Here is a 23,034-nt window from a genome sequence, read left to right on the forward strand (position 1 = left end):
GACGTCTATTAATTTTTTCTGAGAGAGAGAGAGAGAGAGAGAGAGAGAGAGAGAGAGAGAGAGAGAGAGAGAGAGAGAGATTAAACAAAAATGAGAGATTAAACAAAAATGTGTTGTGTACATATGATTTTTAACAGCGTTAACGAGTTGAAAGACAGTTAAATGTAACTAAAAAAATAATATCAGCGAATCTGAATTCCTTTATTAATTAAAACAAATATTGATACAAACACACTCGTGTGCGTATGCGCAAACACACACACACGCACGAGGAGACACGATCGGCGAGGAGGTAGAGATGGTGACTGCGATAACATAACGTAACTTACACTAGGGAAATTTTAATCAAACTTAGCTTATTTTTTTTTTTTTTTATATTTCATATTTTTTACATGTTTTTTCTTTTGATTTTTTATTTTCATCACTTTCAGTGACGAGTTACGTTATGTTATCGCAGTCACCATCTCTACCGTCTCTCTTACTGCGTAGCAATTTTTGCACCTGTGTGTGTGTTTGTATCAATATTTGTTATAGTTGATAAAGGAATTCAGATTAGCTGTTATTACTTTCTTGGTTACATTTAATTGTTTTTCAACTCGTTGACGCTGTTAAAAATCATATGTAGGCTACTCTAAACACATTTTTGTTTAATCTCTCTCTCTCTCTCTCTCTCGCTCTCGGAAAAAAATAATAGACGTATCTAACACTATAACAGCGAAGAAGAACGAGAGAGAGAGAGAGAGAGAGAGAGAGAGAGAGAGAGAGAGAGAGAGAGAGAGAGAGAGAGAGAGTGTGTTAGATACGTCTATTATTTTTTTCCGAGAGAGAGAGAGATTTTATTTAAAGAACATGTTAATGCTATGTTTAGAGAGAAACAGAAAAAGAGAGAAGTCTTATTTAAAAGAGCTCGTTAATGCTATCATGGTTTTCTTTGCTTCACTTTTTTCTTTCTTTCTGTTCATCACGCTGGCCCTTCTCACAAATGATCGTTTCCAACAATCTCTTTGTCCTTTATCCCTATCAACAAAAGGCGTTCTATCTCTTCCAGGGTATTGCTAAGATGTCTTGTAATAATGGTGATCCCCTTCGATGGTTATTTGCTTTAATGGCTGCCTTCAGCTTGATGATCCTCGAGATCATAGGCCTATTCCGGCCATATTGTTTAGCCATACAGTATCACTCACATGCACACTGCTCTCATGTTTTTCTATAATTTCTTGCTTCAATTCTAATGAAAGAATTGCCTTCTTCCTGTACTGAAACTTGGCTTCTTAGGCACCATGATTATAGGTAAAATAAAAAAGGAAATGTGAGAAAAGGAAGAAAATAAGCACTGTTAATAACAGACCAAACAGAGGACAACCACACGATACACACAGGAATAGAGAACTGAGCACTCGACGCTCAATGGCGTAATGTTTACTTCGTGTGTCGAAATAAAATTCGGGTGTAGAGTAAAAAATTTGCTCGAATTTTACTTCGGATGTTGGAAAATTCGGATGTAGATACGTTCGTGTGTAGAGGTTCCACTGTACTCAACTTTCCAGAAGAAGGCGAGGCCGAAGGTAGCGACATGATAAAGATGCAAGACGATAAAGTGAGCACAGGGAAAATCCGTCTAAGTAAGGCGAGCTACTGTACAAAGGATAAAGACGGACGTGACGTCATTTAAGCAATGGCGCCCGTTTGTTTACGTCTCGAGTACCAAAAGTAGCCACGGATGAGATTAGCTATGGAACGGCTCCCAGCTATTCTCCGCCCTTACACACCGAAGCATTAACTCTGTTCGGGGTGTAGATAGCTATGTGGCGTGTTAATACATGCGTCCCCTGTTGATATACGATGTCTTAAAAGGGAAACCTTTAGGATACTCGCTCCAGAAGTTAGAATTCTGTGATAACCTGTGGTTAAATTCTCTGGGAATATCTTAGTAGTTATTTACCCAAGGAAGCTACCAAAAAGGAACCTTCCATCAGGACGCCATGGCTTGAGCCCAAAAAAGGTTCTATTGTAGTTTATAACTACCTCATTAAATTTTAACACACATATTAGCTTTGCTGAAGTCATGCTCCTATCAAATGATGATGGTTTGCATTCATGTAGGAACTAAGCATCTTTCATCAGGGAAACAAATACAGACTACGATTAAACCTTAGGTTTCCCACCTAACCTAACTTGGGATGCCTTGTCCTTGCCTATCTGGTAGGCTACATGACAATACATCTCGCCCACGATGTGATTTTACTTTAACTTACGTATTTTACCGTATTGTTTTGAGGTGTGAATTTGAGGCTATCCACTACTGTCTGATGGTCCCAGTTGTGGTTGAAGTAGTAAATGAAAAACACCTCAAAATATGTCTTCTCTAAGTAAAAAGTTGCAGTATGAAATATTAGGAGGAACAGCATGATTTGTTGTTCTTTGAAATATGAAATTTCTTGTAGCACCAGAAAATGATGATTTTTTTTCCCTTAGGGTAACTAGCTCAGTTCAGGCACTTAGCACAACTGAAAAGTATGTTATGACTACATGAAAACTCACTAGTAGCTTCTTCTTGTTTAAAATGAAAAGAAATTACCAAATGTTTACAACTGGGACACAGCCACATCTTACCGAAACAGCAGTATCAAAAGAATGGTTTTATAATGACAAAGATTGTTATGGCACCCATCTCCTAATGATATGAAAAAATAGAGTTGAAAATAATAATTTTGAGAGAAACTGTTTGTCTGCAACCAAAATGACAAAATAAGTGGGATTCAATAAGCAGTGTCAGAAGGATAAGAATACATATTTCATCATATATGAAGGGGAACCACAAATTACTGGAATCCCCTGGATTCACTGGACTCCCCTTAAAAATTACCGAAATCCCTGACAATATCACTGCAAACCATTAGAAATTGATAAACAATATGTGATTTTATTAATTTACATTATTTTTTAGTAAATTAATTAAATAAAATGTCTATTTCAAAGCATTTTTCTATATACCCTTTACACAATATATTAAAAGGTACAGAACCTAACAAACCCACCTAACCTAGTGGTTCCTAGGTCACAACCCTCTAGCCGGGGGCGGACCCCCTTCCCAGGTCACAACCCCTAGATGGGGGCAAGCCGCCTGGAACCCCTTTCCAGGTCACAACCCTTAGCTGGGGGCAAGCCCCCAGACCCCCTTCCCAGGTCACAACCCCTAGCCAAGGTCCTACCTGCATGTAAAAAAATATAAATGCTAAAAATATAAAAAGGTATTTTAATAAAAACACATATTATTTATCGATTTCTAAGGGTTTGCAGTGATGTTTTAGGGGATTTTGGTAATTTTCAAGGGATTCCAGTAAATCTGGGATTCCAGTAATTCGAAGTACTGCATATGAAGATGGTGTAAGTGTATAGACTACTGTATATATACCAAGAAATCCTAATTCCTACAGGAGTACTTTAAAAAAAATCTGTTATAAAATGGTCTTTTTAGGTTTTGCATTCACCATAAAGTGAATGTTCTTTGTTCGCCTAAGGGTTTCTGTTTCATTGAGGGCAATCTAGATTATGAAGCAGGTGTGAGGGCAAGGCATTAAAAAATTATCAACAGGTCTAACAGACATGTAAATAGATTGCTAAGCTACCTATATATAAAAGTCAAAAGGAGCAACCATTTTCATATACATACTATAATATGGAATACTGTACTGTACTCCTTTTTAATAGCTCAAAACAAGGACAACTATGAAATAAAAACCAGTAGCGATGAATCTTGAACAGCTTCCCACCAGTTTCGGCTAGACAGCCTATGTACGTAGTTAGTACTGTAGTTTACACATAATCCCATATACCATTCAAATCTCAATTTTAGGTATGGTTCCCCAAAAGTATAAGTAGTAATTCCAAGTGTCATATAATGATACAAGATGAATTAGTCATGATCAAAGAGATACGAAAAGGGAAAAACTCATAACCATTGTGCATTCAATAGGCCTTTTTTTCAGACAACAATGTCCATCTTCCACAAGAAATATTGCATTGTTTATTGAGACAGTGAAGTGGCTCTGTCTAAAACTTGTACAGTACTATCAACGTGAACAGAGACTAATTTTACGATGAAGCAGATAACTTATTGTACCTTTGGATCAAAAGTATATGCACGAACAGACTCCTACAAACCAATTGCTGATCCAAGAGAAGGCCAAGTAACCTACTTGAAATGTATCCAGAAGATAGGGGCACTTCATTTTCCACAATTCAGTTTATGATTCCATAATGTATATGCACACGTTATGAAAAAACATAATAATTTTCATATACTGTATGGTAAATAAAACTATCAATGTAAGAAAATATTTATACTTATATCAGAGTAACAATTGCCATATTCATACTGACATATTTACCAGTTTTATAATAAAGATTTTTTTTTTTCTAAAAAATATGAGGAAAAACATGACCAAAAGTGGAGCAGCAGCCTTATTGCAAGCTTCAGAAGTTAGCAAATTTCCAACCACCATACTGTAAACTGGTAAAAGTTCCATGTTACAATGCAACTTTGTTTACATAATCATAAGTTGGAAATGCAAAATCTTTTCCTTAAAGTGTAGACTGTACATATTTCATCATCAAAATACAAAAATAAAAAAGTGCAACACAATACTCATAAGGGAGTGCAAATTGTTGAAAGCAGTGTACTGTAATACCTGTACTTATTTTAATTTAATTTTATTGTTTTACACATAAATGGGATATTGATATGCATAATACCTTTTACAAAATTGACCCATAAACTGAGGAGACTATTTATAAGAATTATCAAATGATTTCTGATGGCAATTTATAGTCATGCAAAGCAAATATCAATAAATATATGATAGCTTTTATCATACTTTATATATAAAAAAAACTCTCAATTGCCTAGATGACTACAAACTTGCAGTAATAAGCTTTTCTATTACTTGATACAAAATTTAATGACTAAGGTGACTATTAACTTAATCAAATCAAATTGGAAATCCATATAAAAATAAATTAGTTATACACTGTATAGATATTTCTCAATGGACATTAAAACGGATTGCAACTGGTGGTTTACATACTATTTATAGCCAATAACTTTTCTTTAGAACTGGTATCTGTAATTATCATGTTATAAACAAATTCTATATTGCTATCTATCTTACTACTGTATCAAAAGCTCATCATATGAGTAACCGTTGCAATTACTGGGTCCTCTAAAAGTAATTAATGAGCATCAAATCCTATCACTTACTGGATGGGATAATGCAAGGATATAAATGTTACCAGGTGGGAGAAGATGAAAAGTTAGTGTGTGAAAATTAGGGGTCATATGGATTTATATAATTGAGACATACATACTTATTATGAATCTGAGAACTGGATTGCATAGACCTTTTAATGATCAACATAATTAATGATATTTTGGTTCCTATGCCAACACTTATATTAACATTCTTCTCCTTCTCCTGTAAATAGACTACATTTCAATGTAAGTCATCAAATGAGAAAACACTGTGCACAGATCGTAGACAGTCAACCCTTATTTAGTGGTAATTATATGAAGAGTAATCAGAACCGATACCTATTTCATAACTTTCTCTCAAGGCAGCTATTTACTCTTATAACATGGCATTTGTTTCACATTCTGACAAGTAGGTACTGTACAGTAAATATTTTTTAATTTGTGTTATTTCAACATTCAATACTGAGTATTTTAACTTATAAAAAAGAAATTTGATCTAACTAGGGGAGAAAAATTAACTAATATACATTAATGTTATCAGAAAGTAAGAGCTCAGTATTGTGGTCCAATACTGTTTTAGATGCTTTCTTCAATTGTAGGTGGTAACGTGTTTATGGATAGGCCTACAATTACTCCATCCTTCACAAATCTAATGAAAGTGAATATCTACAGATGAACTTATGAATCAGTATATGCAAACTTGACACTGTTACTAACTGCATCAAGATTTCAAATGTTATTCATTCATGAAAAATGTACAGATGATGTAAATATGAATTGCAATGCAAACATACATTTCAGTGGATGTGTATTGCATATTCTGTGATTTCTTTATCAATTCAAGGAGTGAAATTTATAATACAGGCGATTATGAATATCAATTCCCAGTCAGTACTACATAAGAAATAAATACAATTTCCCTATGAAAAAGATTGTATGAAACTGGTGGAAGTAAATGACATGGTACAAACAAAATATTTACTACAAGGGGGCTTCCAAATATCTTGCCATATTGCAATTTGTGCAATAATGATTATACTCACAAATTAAGGAAATTTTGAGAAAGCAAAAGCACACATTTCTAATTGTATTAGAAGCTATAAAGACTATAGTATTTAAAATAAAGTTAAGTATGTACTGTGTATGGAACCTTAAACAAATTTTTCATATTTTGAATATTAAACTTTACGAAATATACATTGCTATGATACAATCTGAAAATTAGTCTCAGCACTTTATCATGAAAGCTTTGCTTGGCATTCAAAAGAGTACAGAGTTTTTAAGAGGCCTAATCCATGCTGTACACTGATTAAGTACACTGTACCCCTACTGAGATACTTCAATTTTCGAAATAGTGACTAGGTTTGACAGCAAAAACATTACCATGAAGTGAAGGAAAGTGGTAAATAATGTATGTTAAAGACAAAAAAAAAAAAGAAAAGATCACTAAAGGAATAACAGATGATGGATAGAAATATTGGACAACAGCTTTTCATGAGCAAAAGTTTAGTTATAAAACTGTACATATAAACAAGAGGATGTAAACCTCCAGCTTAACAAGCAATACTAAAGCTACATTGAGGCAAGTGTAAGAATGAAATTATCAACCATAGCAGCTTCAGATACTCTTCTCTTGGAGTCTACCTAATAGATTGAGTGCAAGTAATGTCAGACAATACCATTTCTCCCTTTAGCATTAAGGCGGGTTCACACGCTTGATTTTTTGCCTGCAATTTACTGAAATTTCGTAAGACAGTATGGGTTAATCGTTCACACGTTACTTGTGTTTTCCACTACTGGTTCTCTTGTCGTCTGTGTTTCAAGTCAAGAATAGTGATGGGTGTACAGAGATTAAAAGCAATCTACGACTACTTACAATAGGATGGCAACTCCTGATAATATTGTGTGTTTTGAAAATAGGAAGGAATAGGAGAAATATCAGAAAAAAGTTATGGAGTTGCCAGTGGCTGAAAAGAAGGGAAAACCGAATTGTCTACAGTACTGTACTACAAACTTTTGCAGGAGCTTAGGCTGGAAGACATGGAAACCTTAAAAATTTTACAAGACTAAACCATGCTCAGTAAAAATTGCTATTGGGTCTCATTTCCCAAATTATATAATAAAAGACGATACTTGCGTTTGTTTACAAACTTGAAGATGAATATAGCTTCCAAATATTTTCTCTATTGCATAACTATTATGTATTTCCTATATAAATTTGAATAAATTTTAATATTACTTTTGTTTGTTTCCAACAAAATTGCAGTACTTTAGCTCGGAAATCAGGCACAAAAAGTTGCAAATATCAGTGAAAGATTCCAGAATTGCAGCAAAAAATTTTCAACATGTGCGCCCGCCTTTACTTAATTTCTTTCAATTATACATGGTTTATATCACATTCCATTTCTCTTGTGTTAATTGTCGCACATCGGATTATAAACAGTAGCAATCATGCTAGCCAGGCAAATATTCTATAATCAACAGCACTCATTTCATTATTTATATACATGGTATATAAAACTGTTAAATGATTATTCACTATATGTATTATGGAAAGTGTAAGACTTGAATGATTTATGAAAAAGAGAGATCAGTGCTAATGAAAATACTCTTTAAAATCTAACTCACACTATATTTCAAAGTTCACTGATTGCTTTCAGTTGTTCTTACTCTCACATAACACTAGAATTATCCCCTAAAACAAAAAGCCCAACCGATATACTTCTTTATTTTTTTGTTCTTTATATTAATTTGCCGTTTCGTATTTTAGGAATTATCAATGTAGTTCATAATTACTATAAAACCTTGGTATCTTTGTTCTGTTTTGGACATTACAATAATTTGAACTTCTAGTTAAAGGAAATGGTAATTATTTTAATAAAAACAGTGAAATGAAGAGAATACAAGATACACGAAAGAAAGCATAAATATGTCATTGAAGTTACCAAAAACACCGGATTCAATTCACTTACTTATAAAATGTTAAAATGTCATGTAACAAGTCCATCAAAAAGGATTAACAAATTACTACCGCTAAACAGGGGCATGCCCAAACTGTGAATCTTTTCGTCTGTCGTATTCTGCTATATGCCAGGTTTGGTTTAAATATAGAAAGCGAGTAAACAACCTATATAATGTATTGCGTGCTTTCACTTCAACGTACATTGCAACAAAAAAAGCTACAAAAAAAAGGACGCCACAAGTTAACGTAACCACTTCTGACTTTGTTAGCTCTGCATCATCAGTTTTCTTGGGAACAACACGATCCTGTGAAAAGAAAAAAAAATAATAATGACATTCATTATTTCGAAAACCCAAAAAATCCAACAATCTGTAAAAACAAACCAAGCTTCCCTCTGTTTAGTAAATACTAGCTTAGTAAGCCATTGAGTTGCAGCTAGGATTTTTTTGAAGGATAAATTCTAAATAAATTCAAGCATGATAGTCACATCCCTAATTTCATGAACCCTAGCTTTTTCCAGGGGATACATTCTTCATTAAATTACTCATGTGCTTAAACAACAAAACACCTATCATTGTTTGACAATGAATAATTATGCATCATAATCCTACAAAATTAATTGAGTATAGACCTAACAAAAGACGAAAGGGCTTTATAAAACTGATCAAAGGGTATTAAAATGCATTCTGTTAGAGACCTGATCTATGATTTTAGAATTTTTCCTTAGCTATAAATAAGACCCTAGAATGGTGAACATGTATGAGGATAAGGATGGTAGGTAAAAATAGGCAATAGACCCAAAGGAAAACTATGCTTTAAATCCAATGATGGCCTCTTCTTAAAACAGTGGTGGATAAGTCGTATGTTCAGCTTGAAGCCATTTGACAGAGTGCTTAGTTGAGTAATTCACCTGTATCAGGGAAGAGCCGCAAGTTGAGGACCTTAGATGCTTGATTAAAAAAGAGAGTGTATGGCGAAAGAAACCAATCATTCCACCTGACACTCCCTATCTATAAGCATCCCTTGAACCTTAGGCAAGCTAGTTTTCTGTCTACTGCAGCTTGGAAGGATATACATGTTGGATAGCTATTACAGGTTTCAATAAAAAGCTATCCAAGAAATTGTGAGCAATTTCTCTCCTGCAGAAGAGTTGAGGGTGGCTAGGGTGGGTAGCAACCAAACACCTATAATTAATAAACAAAACATCCAGATGTCGTATCCTATTTATATAGTACCACAATCATTTAACAAGGTAGAAAAGCTTCTCACTTCTTAATCATTGTCTACAAAGTTTAAGAAGGAAGGGATCGAAAAGCCCTCTAATTTTTTGTTAGGAACTGAGGGGGTTTGAGTTTCTGATACAAACTCAGAGACACCAGTAATGAGAGATCTACAGTCATCTGCGGTGCGAGAGACCATAGTGCTTTTACTAGCATGAACCAAGGAAACTAAAAAATATCTTGAAAATGAGAACTATACTGGTAGAATCCATATTAGACCCTAAAGATGACTTAGTTGAGATTCAGACAATTGAAGATCCAATTCACTCTGAAACTTTATGGTAAAACCTTTCACAGCTCCTCATGAGCTTGAAAACCCTCAATAGGATGGAGATATCAATGCCTTTCAGCAAAAATAACAGGTTAAAAGCTTAATGACAAAAAGGAGTTCATCCAGGCAAAGGATATAAGGAAGACCTCAATCTACTGAAAATAGGCTTTGGCCAGAGAGATAACCATCTTCTAATAACAACCACAGAGGATGGTACAGGTACAGGTCTGCTGAACAACACATAATGGTACCTGATACCTTCAACATCCTCCTCTGAGATAAGCCTCTCTCTAACATGAGCTCCTAGACATAACCCACCCATGCACAAGTGAGTCCATAGTACCTCTGCATATAAACTATTTACATACATACATACATACAGTACATACATACATATATATATATACATATATATATATATATATATATATATATATATATATATATATACATATATATATATATATATATATATATATATATATATATATATATATACATGTATATATATATATATATATATATATGTATATATATATATATATATATATATATATATATATATATATATATATATATATATATATATATATATATATATATATATATACATATAATGAAAAAGACTAAGGAAGCACAGAATCACTATTGGAGGATTTACACAATATTAATAGACGATTGATTCTCTTCCAATTTAGTTCATGCATAAATCGAAGTAAATGAGCATACTATATAGCATAGGTATTTCTAATAAAATTTTTGCAATTACAGAGATCAAAAGATAGCTTATTTATTCAGTATATTTGATTATACTTTAAAAATCATAATTATGTAAATTACTATAATGCTAGAAAGCGAACATAGTACAGCAATGCTTACTGAATACACAAGAGTTGTATAAAGTAGAAGTTTTCGTTTAAAACATATAAAATAAAATACATACATTTATTGATTGTTTTTATTATAGTAAATTGTGTAAAGAGTAAAGAAAATACACATACCTGTATTTACATAAATAACTAGATGCACCAACATGTCAACTTTACCTGTTTGAAACAGATGATTGTTATGGTAGCACAGGCAGCCATGATGATGAGACAAACCAAGAAGATGGAGTGGAGAATTTTGTCAGCACGTGAACATGATGGTAACTGCCAGTGATTTAACTGCCAATATAATAAAACTAGATTAAATTCCATTTGTATATTTTCAAAGATCCTATTTAGTATAGTGCAATAAAGTTTTTTTTTATTCTAGTCTTGGTCATTTTCATTATCTCATTCAAGAATACAGTGTAATATTTCTGGTTTTGGTTGGTTTGTTTGTTAACTTGATAATGTCCTTCATGAGTCGATCAATTCAGTACAAACATTTTATCAGATGTGGCCCTCTGGACAGAATACAAGTTAGTAGAAGGAGAGATATAAAACTTTTTCAAGGTGGATTGCTCCACCTCGGTGGAAGTTACAGATATATTAATGCTTTTGTTATTATTATTACAACTATTATTATCATTACCCTCACTATTGTCCACATTCTACTATGATGGCTAGACTGGAGAACAAATTGGAGAAGATGAACACAAAGATGAGAAGATAAAGATTACATAAAAAGTAGGAGACAGAATAAGAATAAGCAGAGTGGGGAGAGTGAGATCACAGAAATATTCTAAAGAAGAAAAATTTACTTGATGTAATGTTTGAAAATTGCACGCAGCATTATAATTCTGAAGATTTACTCGATAGTTGAGGTACATTTGAATCAATCACGAAAATGAACAAAAAGCTCTGCAATATCAAGGATTTTTTTGGGGAAAAAAAATCAATATTTGCACTCTTGTATTTAAAAAAAAAAAAGTTCCACTTACAATAGACATTTTTTATCTTTTAGTGTAAATGTATTTCATTTACAGAATGAAACCATGCCAAATTTAAAAATATGTTCTAGGTGATAAATCAAGGATGATCACAAACTGTCTATAGAATATAGTTTAGGTCATGAAGTTTCCAAGGCTTTGAGGTAATGAGATGATCTCTCTCTCTCTGCTATTACCATTGTCAAACAATTAAGGAAAGTTGTAAGAATGTTCAGGAGGGATAGTAAATAGACATCCATGTCCTACGATTGGTAAGACATGTCAACTTAGGTTGTCATAATTATTTCTTGCTTCCTACCTAGTCATTTCTCTATATATGTGCTGTATGTGGAAATGGGCATTTATGCTAAATACAAATAGTAAAGAATACTAGCTCCCCTTTAAATGTCTGTAAACAACATTTATAATACATTATATCAAATTCAGTAAAACAAATAGAAATCAGGAAAAAGATTTCTGAAAGGAAATTAACCTTCTTGCATGTCTGAAATTGATTATTTGTCCATATCTATTATGGAAACATTCTCAGCGCAGATGAAATGAAGAAAAAGTTTCATTAATATTAGTACATACTCGACTTTCCAAGGATTTCTTAACCAATGAATAACCTTTGATTTTCATCTTTAGACAAAATGTTTCCTTCATATACTGATTGACTTACACCTAGCTATTCATTGGAATTGTTGCATAAAGTACAGTACTGCTATGTACATGTATGGTAAGAGCTTCCTTTGTAACAAAGTCTTAAAAGCTAGAATATAAGTTCAGAGAAAATTTAAGATACGAGCCATGGATCATAAAATTTTCAATGTAAAGTATACATACTGTAATAATTTAGCTCAAACTACAGTAATAATCTATGCTGTAGGCTACATGACCAAAAGTCTAAAGGGACTGAATTCCGCCCCCACCCCCCCCCCCCACCCCAAACAAAAATATAATAATGTTATAGCTTAAACATTGTACAGAAAAGTGACTTTAAGGTATACAGTACCAGTCAGTTTGCTGAAGAAATGCATAATTTAGGGGAATATAGTAGGATAGACTTATGATGGTAACATTAGCAGTATTGAAATGATGGCTCAGAGCTGAAGACTTTATAAATAAAGTTTAAGGACTTTTCTTTTCAATATATTGTTTGAACTAATATTGATATTTTGGATAAGTGATGAGAATATATAAGAATAATTCCATTAAAAAATATCAGATATGGGAATTACAAGATGGAATTACTGTAGAAAAGCACACGAGGTCTTGGAAAAGGGCATAGATGAAGATCTCCGCTAGCTGGTAATATAAGTGGAAAATGTACAAAAAAAGAGTAATTATCATTGATCTATCTTTGCTGTTAAACAGAATTTCCATATAAAATTACATCTCATTTGAACCTTTGCAAATAAACTTACATGACAGAAATTCTTTTAATTCTAGTCAATATTGTGTACTTTCTGCTGGGATTCCTGTTTAGTTCAAGTCCAAATCTATTGCTGCCATTCTCCATTATCCTCTGGGCCATACCCTTATCAACCTCCTACAATTCTACCACTCTCTTACCGATTGCTCTACTCCTCTTCTATCAAGGAACCAAGAAGTCTCAATGTCTTAGATTTCAAATCTACTTTCCGACCTTTAACATCGTTAACATCTTTATACATGGTTTTTAGTGCCTAATTTGGGATGCTCACATCTTTGTTGCATATTGGAGAAAAATGGCTTGGAAATGTTAATAAATTTTACATGGTTTACCTACTGAACACTAATTCACTCGTTATTTCGCAATCTATTTTCACTTCATCTAGTCCGTTGTTCTTCTCATTCTAGATGTAATTTTGCTCCAGATCACACAATTTATTAAGTGTTATTCAACCTAAATGTTCCAATTCCTGCATGGTCTACCCTCTACAACTTAGAGAAATTATTAATTGCTGCTTTATTAAGGGATTTATTACAATAAAGTTTCACTGAAATGGTATATTTTATGTCAAAATATTACAGTGTCTGATAAATGTGGACATTGGTACAGTAAATGTATGCCATATAAAACTACACAAAATCAATAAGTGGTCAGTAATTTCGTGGTTAATAGGTAAAATACTGCACACGATCAAGTATTATAGAAACAACATTGAAACAATACTCACCCTAAACTTTTTGTGTCGATGAAACTGGTAATTACACAATTCACATGCTGGCGCCTTTTTAGATCGCTTAACTTCTAACCATTTCTGGAATTATGAAAGAACTTAAATTAAAGAATGCAAAGACATTGTTAGATACTGAGGTACAGTTTGAAATTAATGATGATTTCAAATTGTGAAGATAAACAACTACTGTAATGGCATACTGTATATCGAATTATACAGGATGTTCATTATTGAAAACTTTTAAGTGTAAAACATTATAAGTGATGATTCTTTTTCAATAATTAAATTTTTCAACGCCTTATACGCTTAAATCCACATTTTCTATCATCAAAGCCTAATATATAAGAGACTTGACACATTTGGAGCTTATTCTTCATTCAATAAAATGATGAAAAAACAAAACCAAGAACTCATGGAATCTTTACCACATTTACCATATCATACCTATTGAACATTCTTATATGCTTAACCCATTTTCATCTTTGCAACATAACATTCATAAAAGAAAGTTTATCCTTCTACTTAATATTTTCATAAAGGATATCCTTCAAATATGCAATGTTTGTTTGTATTCCAAACAAGGTAATTAATTAAAAACTATTTTCATATGTTTTAATAAAAATAAAAAGTACTGTACTACATTACTAGATTCTAATACCTAGGCATGAGCTGATTAATGTCGAAAGTGACATTCTAACTAAGGAAATACAGTACTGTACCATGAAACGAATGACAAATAGGATAAAACATTATTGAAGGTGGTAAAATGTGAATTGCCTTATACTGATATTAAACAATGAAACGGCTAACCACATTTACATTAAATTACATATTCACACTATGTAACTTTAAGACTTGGATAACTCTTTTAACCTCCTTACTTAATCTTATAGAAGTGAAATTCATAACAGGCATCAAGTACTGACATTGGAATTTACTTCAGACAGCACAGAGTAAGCATCAAACGGGTGTGGAAGTGTTATTTGTCAACCTTCTTAACAGAGCAATCTCCAGTATGAATCAAATAATGTACATCTGCTTAGATGGCCACCATCTTTGGGGAATATTGTTTTGTAAGTATTAAAAATACATACATCAACCAATTTGTCAAACATATTTAGGGATTATTATCATTAATTGCTAATTTACAACCCTAGTAGGAACAGCAGGGAAAATAGCCCAATGAGGAAAGAAAACGAGGAAAAATAAAATATTCTAAGAACAGTAACATTAAAATAAATATCTCCTATACAAACTAAGAAAACTTTAACAAAACAAGAGGAAGAGAAAAAAAAGATAGAACAGTATGCCCGAGTGTATCCTCAAGCAAGAGATCTCTAACCCAAGACAGTGGAAGACCCTGGTACAGAGGCTATGGCACTATCCAAGACTAGAGAACAATGGCTTGATTTTGGAGTGTCCTTCTCTTAAAAGAGCTGCTTACCATAGCTAAAGAGTCTCTTCTACCCTTACCAAGAGGAAAGTAGCCACTGAACAATGATATCGCAGTTACCCCTTGGGTGAAGAAGAATTGTTTGGTAATCTCAGTGTTGTAGGTGTATAAGGACAGAGGAGAATATGTAAAGAATAGATCAGACTATTCGGTGTATGTGTGGGCAAAGGGAAAATTGAATCGTAACCAGAGAGAAGAATCCAATTTAGTACTGTCTGGCCAGTCAAATGATTCCATAACTCTCTAGCGGTAGTTTCTCAACAGATTTGCATTTGTTTACTGTATTTGTCAACCATCATTAGGCATTAATCTCCAGTAAGTACCAAACAGGTATGCATCTACTTAGTTGGTATCCCTCTTTAGAAATCAGCCTTCAGTATGCATAAAACAGGTGTGCATCTGGTCAGTAGTTAACCCTCTCTAAGGATCAATACTCAGTAATCACCATAAAGGTGTATGCCTGCTTAGTTGTCAACTATCTTCAGTGACAATTCTCAGTAGGCATAAAAAAAGCGTACATCTGCTTAGCTGTTAACAATCTTTAAGGTTTAGTGTTCAGCAAGCATCAACAAGTGTGCATCTGCTTAGTTGTCAACCATATCTTTTTAGCTGTCTACCATTTTTAAGCATCAGTCCTCAATAAGCATCAAACAGGTAAGCATCTGTTTAGTTACCAACCATCTTCAGGGAATAATTTCCAAGAAGCATCATACCAGTGTACACCTTCTTAGTTGTTAACTATCTTTAGGGATTAATGCTCAGTAAGCATCAAAGTGAAGTGTATCTGCATAGTTGTCAAAAATCTTTATGGATTAATACTCGGTAAACATCGACTGGTGTGCTTGTGCTGAATTATCAACCATCTTTTGATATTAATCCTCCGCTTAGTTGCTGACCACCTTTAGTCATTAATCATCAACAAGTATGCAATTGTTTAGTTGTCAATCATCTTCTGGGATTAATCATCAGTAAATATTAAACAGATGTGTATCTGATTAGATGTCAATCATCCATAAAACTTTCATAGTTGGTAAGCATAAAAAAGGCGTACATCTACTTAATTGTCAGTCGGCCATTTTTAGGGATTAATCCTCTGTAAGCATTAACATGTATGCATCTGTTTAGTTTTGAAAAATCTTTAGAGATTAATCCTTAGTAAACATCAAACAGGTGTGCATCTGCTTGGCTGTCAACCATCTTAAGGGATCATTCCTCAATAAGCATCAAACTGGTATGCATAAGCATAAGTTTAGTTATCAACCATCTTTAAGAAATATTCCACAGTAAGTATCAAACAGATGTAAATCTGCTTAGTTTTTTACCATGTTCAGGAATTAAACCTCAATAGTAGGCATTCTATATAAGAATACAGGATTTTCAATACGCTTTTTTAAGGCATGCTAATGACTGAATCAAAAGCAGTATTTTCAAGTTAATTTCATAATAAGGTTCTTAATTATCTCATGAAGATATACAACCATAATTTGGTCAAAAGTGTAAAATAAATTTCACATATACTTTAATTCAGAGCATATTGTCAACTACACAACACAAACCCCTTTCTTTCATAACTAAAACGAAAGCTGTGGTCCTGAAAAAAATTGCTTTAGCAGAAAAGAAAATCAGTGCAAATATATGGTTCTGGGTTAGGCAATTCACAAAAATGCCTTTGGCTGCACATTACTAGAAAAACCTAAACAACATTACTACAAATAACTACAATGCAACACACACACTGAAGTCAATCTGAAAAGAAACTATATAGGGAATATATAAAAATGCAATTACTCATATTATGCAAAATATCATTAGTCATTTATCTTTGGAAGGGTAAAACACCAGATTTGACTTGGAATAACTATGTTCAACTAAGAGCTGTTGCTTAGATTTTATGCTTCTACGGAAAAGGAATACAATTTGACCATAAAATAGACCGTTTTTGGTACAACCCAAGAACACAAATGGTGGGTTACCAGGCTTACCCTTAAATCTGCACTTTTTGGTTTAGACCTAACAGTACCTTCTTTACTAAACCGAATGGCTCTGTCTCTCACTGTCCGGAGGAAAAGACTATCCTTTTAGCTGATGTGTTTGACAGCAAAGTAATAAGATATTTAATCTTCCTCAGTCCTGTTTTCCTCAGGCTAAACTATTCAGTTTAGCTTTTTGGCCCTGTGAAATTAAAACACTCTTGATGAACCTTATTCATTTGCTTTTTTACAGAGATTGGTGATTTCTTAGCTCCTAAGTTTTGGGTAATTTTTCATAAGTTAGCAAGAAGAGGTTCTTTTTGCGCTTGTTGGAGAATTGGTAAAGTTACTCCATTACGTAAATGTGTTTGTGGTAGCTTTAGCTCTGCTGATTACCACCCAATTTCCACAAGTCCCATTTTATCTAATGTTTTTAAACGTCTAAATAGATATGTTGAAGGTAAAGATCTGTTCCCTAGCTGGAAAATTTAGATTTCTCAAAGACTTTGGAGCACGTGATGCCCTTATTACAATTTCTAATGCTGTACATAAATCACTAGATTGTGGTAAAAAATTCATACGATTGCCCTTGATTTTAGTGCTGACTTTGACTGCGTTAATCATGAGGCCCTTGTTTTCAAACTCAAACAGTTGGGAGTTGGTGGGTCTTTTCTTAGCATAAATTATTGAATTTTTAAGTAATAGATTACAAAGAGTTGTTGGTGATGGGCACCATGGTGAGTATAAGAATGTAATGTCTGGTGTTCCTCAGGGTAGCGTTCTTGGCCCAATACTTTTCATGCTATATACGCATGTTATGAAGTTTGGCCTAGAAAACAAGCTTGTTACATATGCAGATGATGTCAATCTCTTTGCATCAATTCCATATTCTGAATGTAGATCTAGCATTGCTGAATCCCTTAAAATTATTAATTTCTTCTCCAGTAGTTTATTCATTTCCTTGCCTTACTGGGATATTTTTCAATACCAGAGCCCTTGGGCTTACAGCATCCAGCTTTTCCATCTAAGGTTGTATCTTACCTAGTAATAATAATAATGATGATAATTTGTTTATTGCAACTTCAAAGGTGTTCAAAAGGCAGTCTCGGGGCAAATATGGTACAGCATAAATATTGTTTTGGTTGATGAAAAAGTCTCTCACAAGAGAACTATGAGGATTTCCCGTACACAGGTGTGTGGATAAGGTTATTGTTAAGTTCCATTCAAAAACATCTGTTATATATTCCATTTACTGGTTTTAATATTAATAAAAATGTTACCAAAACGTTCCTAAGACCCAAAAAAATTGCAAAAACTGATTATCATTCTCAAATGAAGTATATAAAAGCTTTCGCATTCTAATGAAATGTTATCTTTTGAACAAAAGCTAGACATAGCATATCAGCTGGTCACATGTTACCTGCGAGATATCCATATAACTAATTTATCCTGTGCTGTAGGCACAAGAGGGAATGAGTTTATATTATCACTTACATATACAGTAATGGATGCTAGACATAGGAAAACAAACACACACTATAGATATATGAAAAAAATAGTTTTGTCACTAACATGCTCGTGAGACTTTATGACCTTTAAATATTAACCCACAGACAAAAATGTCGAATTCCCTCTACCATGAGAATAAGTTATATCCACATGGAAATCATATGTGATGTGTGTTACCGAGGCCAGTACTTAAACCTACGCCTTTGGATTTAGATACATAATTGACCGTTGAATCAAGGGCTATTTGTAGTGATAATTATAATCCATAAAGTTCCACCATATCTCTACAAGAAGTTTCTATATTTTTAGGAACATAGTAAGTCATTAAATTTCTTTCATAAGTATAACCATGAGACGCGAATTCGCAAGTTCAATGTAATATTTAAAATTTTACAACAGTAAATAAACATAATGCTTACATTAAGGCAGCCCTGGTGGATGAACTGCATTGTACCTGCACATCTGCAGGGTGAAATAAGGGTATCCAGTCCATCACCTTGTGGATGGTGACAAATACGGCACATAGGCATTGAAGCTGTTGATGAAGATGCGGATAGCACCCCTGCAAGTGAAGTTCATATCTTAATACCAAAATAAAATCTTAAATGCCATTTTTTTTTCTTAAGGATAAAAGACCTGGAATTGGAAATTCTTGCATCTACTTCTAGCACAGAGTATATAAGCTTATTTACTTGGGTAAATATAATTTGCAGAGACACAACTTAAGTCTCTGAAAAAATATAGAAATTACACAGTTATAAAGTTTATTTCATCATCATCATCAGCATATAAAGTTCCTAGTCTTCCACCAATTCTGGTTTTTATACTCAGGCACCATTTTCTGCCAGTTTGCAGAATCATTCTGGTAAAATACACACTGTTGGGCAGGAATAATAAAATGGTCAAAGATGTCAGGTGGTTTATCAAGAGGTTGTCTTTTATTATCTTTTTTATCTTGATTTTCAAAGTCATCGTCATTAGTTTTACTTCAGTTGTGGTACCTACCCTGTAGAGTACATTGCCCTGAATAATGTGTCAGCTATGCTCTACTGACCGAATTTATCTCACATTTTTTATTTACTGCGAGGATGACCATTAACTTTTTCTTTCTGGACAGTATGCAGTTATGGTCTTGTTCGTTATATTTATTTCCTTTTTCTATTACAGTAGACTATAAATTTATCATCGGTTATTATTCTTTGAATTATAAATGATGCAACTCAAATGTCTGATAAATTCTTAAACTTATATCACTGATTCTCACGATGATTCCCCAACTGAGACTTCTGATCATGTATGTTTCATTGGTATTTATGACTGCGTAGCCTGTCCCTAATATGGCATATTCATGTATGATATCTAATTAATATCAAGCAGGCTGGAGTATCAGATTTCGAGTGATCTTCTTCATTTCATTTAGCCACCTCTGTGTAAATAAAGAGGACTTGCTTGTCATTCTTCAACGCACCATTGGACGTATCCTGCGTCCAGGGATACCTACTTCCTTCTTCAGTGTTATGGGATGTATTTTACATCTATTTTCCACCATTATTTTCACTTCCTTTTATCATTTAAGCATATGAAAATTTTACAAAATACTGTATGGAGTATTATATATTTGGGAAATAAAATTTATTTAGCAATAATATACAACATAAACGTTGTAAATTATTATTATTATTATTATTATTATTATTATTATTACAAGTTGAGCTACGGTTCTAGTTGATAAAAGCAAGACACTTTAAGCCCCAGGGCTCCAACTGGGAAAAATAGCCCAGCGAGGAAAGGAAAGAAGGAAATAAAATAAACTACAAAAGAAGTAATGGACAATCAAAATTAAATATCTTAAGGTAAAACATTAGATTAGATATTTCGTATATAAACTACAAAAACTTAAAAAAACAGAAGGAAGAGAAATAACATAGAATAGTATGCCTTAGTGTACCCTCAAGCAAGAGAACTCTAACCCAAAACAGTGGAAGGCCATTTTTGTATAGAGAGGCTTTGGCACTATCCAAGACTAGAAAACAATGGTTTGATTTTGGAGTGTCCTTCTCCCATTAGAGACGCTTACCATAGCTAAAGTCTTTTCTACCCTTAACAAGAGGAAAGTAGCCACCGAACAATTGCAGTGCATTAGTTAAGTACTGGAGAGAATACTTAGACATGAAAACAGATGAGGCTGACAAAGTTATGAATTCAGGGAGTGGCTATGGTGTAAGAATTGCTCACAGAATTATTAATGAAATCTCTACTGGAGCAAAGAAACATATACCCATCAAAAAGAGAGATGAATCTGTTATAACAACCGAAGACGAAGAAAGGTAACGTTGGATGGAACACTTTAGTGAGGTTACAAATAGGAGATATGAAGGGAATAATTTGATTGATATACCTGAAGCCGAGGAAGACCTTGATGTGCCCATGAATGAATTCAGCGAGTTTGAAGTCGAAGCTATCATTGAAAAATTAAAGAGATGGAAATCCCCTGGATACGATGGAAGAACTGCTGAGATTATACTGGCCGCAAATGAAGTGACTCCCAGAATACTTACAAGATTATTTTGTAGAATATGGTGTGAAGAGACAAAACCTGAGGAGTCGGAGCTATGAGTGTTGGTGGGGATGGGGGGGGGGGGGGGAGATATGACTGATAGCAATAGTTACAAAGGCATCACAATTACGTCAGTTGTCATGAAAATATATAGTATGCTCATTCTAAGAGACTAGAGAGAAAGACTGATTAAAAGCTGAGAGATGAACAAGCAGGATTTGGAGTTGTACTGACCAAATTTTCATTTTAAGACATGTGGTATAGAGGTGGCATTTTGATGGCATTTGTGAACTATGAAAAAGCCTTTGATAGTGTACACCAACCAATTTTGTGGAAAGTCCTGCGTTACTATGGAGTTGCTTATAAATATGTAAATTTGATTAAGTCTGTTCATGAGCATAACAAGTGCAAAGTTAATAGTAGCGGAGTACTATCGAATTAATTTCCAGTGAACAATGGAGTACTCCAATGGAATGCATTGTCATCTATTTTGTTCATCCTCCTCATGGATTTTGTAATGATAGAACAGTTGGGGATGGTGTAGAAGGATTGGAATGGATTGGTAACAGGATATTAGCTGACCTAGAGTATGCTGATGACGCTGACATTAGCAGAACACTACATGACTTGCAAAGCTTGCTTACCAGAATGCATAAAAAATTCCATGAGGTTGGGCTCAAGATAAATAGAAGAAAGACATAGATGAAGAGAACGGAATATGCAATGGAAGATGAAATATTATTGGAAGAAGAAAGGATTAACGGGATGGAATCATTTAAATATTTAGGAACTATGATCTCTAATACAGGATCTTTAGAATTGCAGTTTAATGAAAGACAGATAAAAGCAAATCAGGCAATGGTTAGGTTAAGTAAAATTTGGAAATCGAATCGCCAGCAATTACATATAAAAATCAGTCTATATATCAGTTTAATGAGTTCGGTGTTACTGTTTGGACATAAGTCGTGGTATCAAAATAAAACAATATACAACAGATATTTTATAGATTTGAGAACAAAGTCCTCAGGAGAGTATTGGGAATTAGATTGCAAGACAGGGTTAGAAATGAAACTGTAAGAGAGATTACTCGAGATGGAGATGGTTTGGGCATGCTCTTTGCACTCCGCAAGAGACATTAGTTCACCAAACGTTTAACTGGGCTCCACAAGGCACTAGAAGACTTGGGAGACCCAGGCCTACATGGCTGAGGACTATGAAGCGTGAAGTAGCAGAAGATGAATGAAGAAGTATTGATTTAAAAGCTAAAGATAGAGACGACTGGCAAAATATAACCGAGGCCCTTTGCGTCAATAGGCGTAGGAGGAAATGATGATGATATACAGGAGTATATATATTATCCCTATTTGTGTCTTTTCATCTTATTTACTGCTAATTCGTAGACCAAAGAAGCTTTAATGTCCTTATCATTAATAGTATGGTAAGACAATTTTAGAAATGGCATCTGAACGAAGCAAAATAGATTATAAACATTTACTACAAAAAATATTTATAAAAGGAAAGCAGTAAAGTAACTGGAGTATTTTTTATTTACCTAGAACCAATTCAAAATAGCATATGAAAAGGAGAGTGACAGGAAAAAAATAACATTCGCCACCAGAAATAGACAGAAAATAACCACCACATTATTCAACCCACATTTTACTGGATTCCTGCTGATCCCTCCACTAAATAAAGGACATCAATGTCAGTGCCTTCCAATTACATGAGTTCAAAGTGCTCATATAAGCAGTGTGACGACAG

At 33.6% G+C, this 23,034-nt stretch overlaps 1 protein-coding gene across 1 annotated transcript in view; it reads right to left on the reverse strand.

The window, feature by feature from the left end:
- Nucleotides 1-4,328: 4,328 nt before the first annotated feature.
- LOC137631764 (E3 ubiquitin-protein ligase MARCHF11-like) overlaps nt 4,329-23,034 on the reverse strand; it is a 232,257-nt gene continuing 213,551 nt past the window's right edge. The window contains exons 4-7 of the mRNA XM_068363707.1: nt 19,136-19,278; nt 13,782-13,865; nt 10,811-10,930; nt 4,329-8,518 (exon numbers count right to left, since the gene is read on the reverse strand). Of these exons, the coding sequence (XP_068219808.1) occupies nt 8,285-8,518; nt 10,811-10,930; nt 13,782-13,865; nt 19,136-19,278 (581 nt within the window). The 3' untranslated portion in view covers nt 4,329-8,284. The remainder of the gene's footprint in view (nt 8,519-10,810; nt 10,931-13,781; nt 13,866-19,135; nt 19,279-23,034) is intronic.

This window comes from Palaemon carinicauda, chromosome 40, assembly GCF_036898095.1.
Source record: "Palaemon carinicauda isolate YSFRI2023 chromosome 40, ASM3689809v2, whole genome shotgun sequence".
Lineage (NCBI taxonomy): Eukaryota > Metazoa > Arthropoda > Malacostraca > Decapoda > Palaemonidae > Palaemon > Palaemon carinicauda.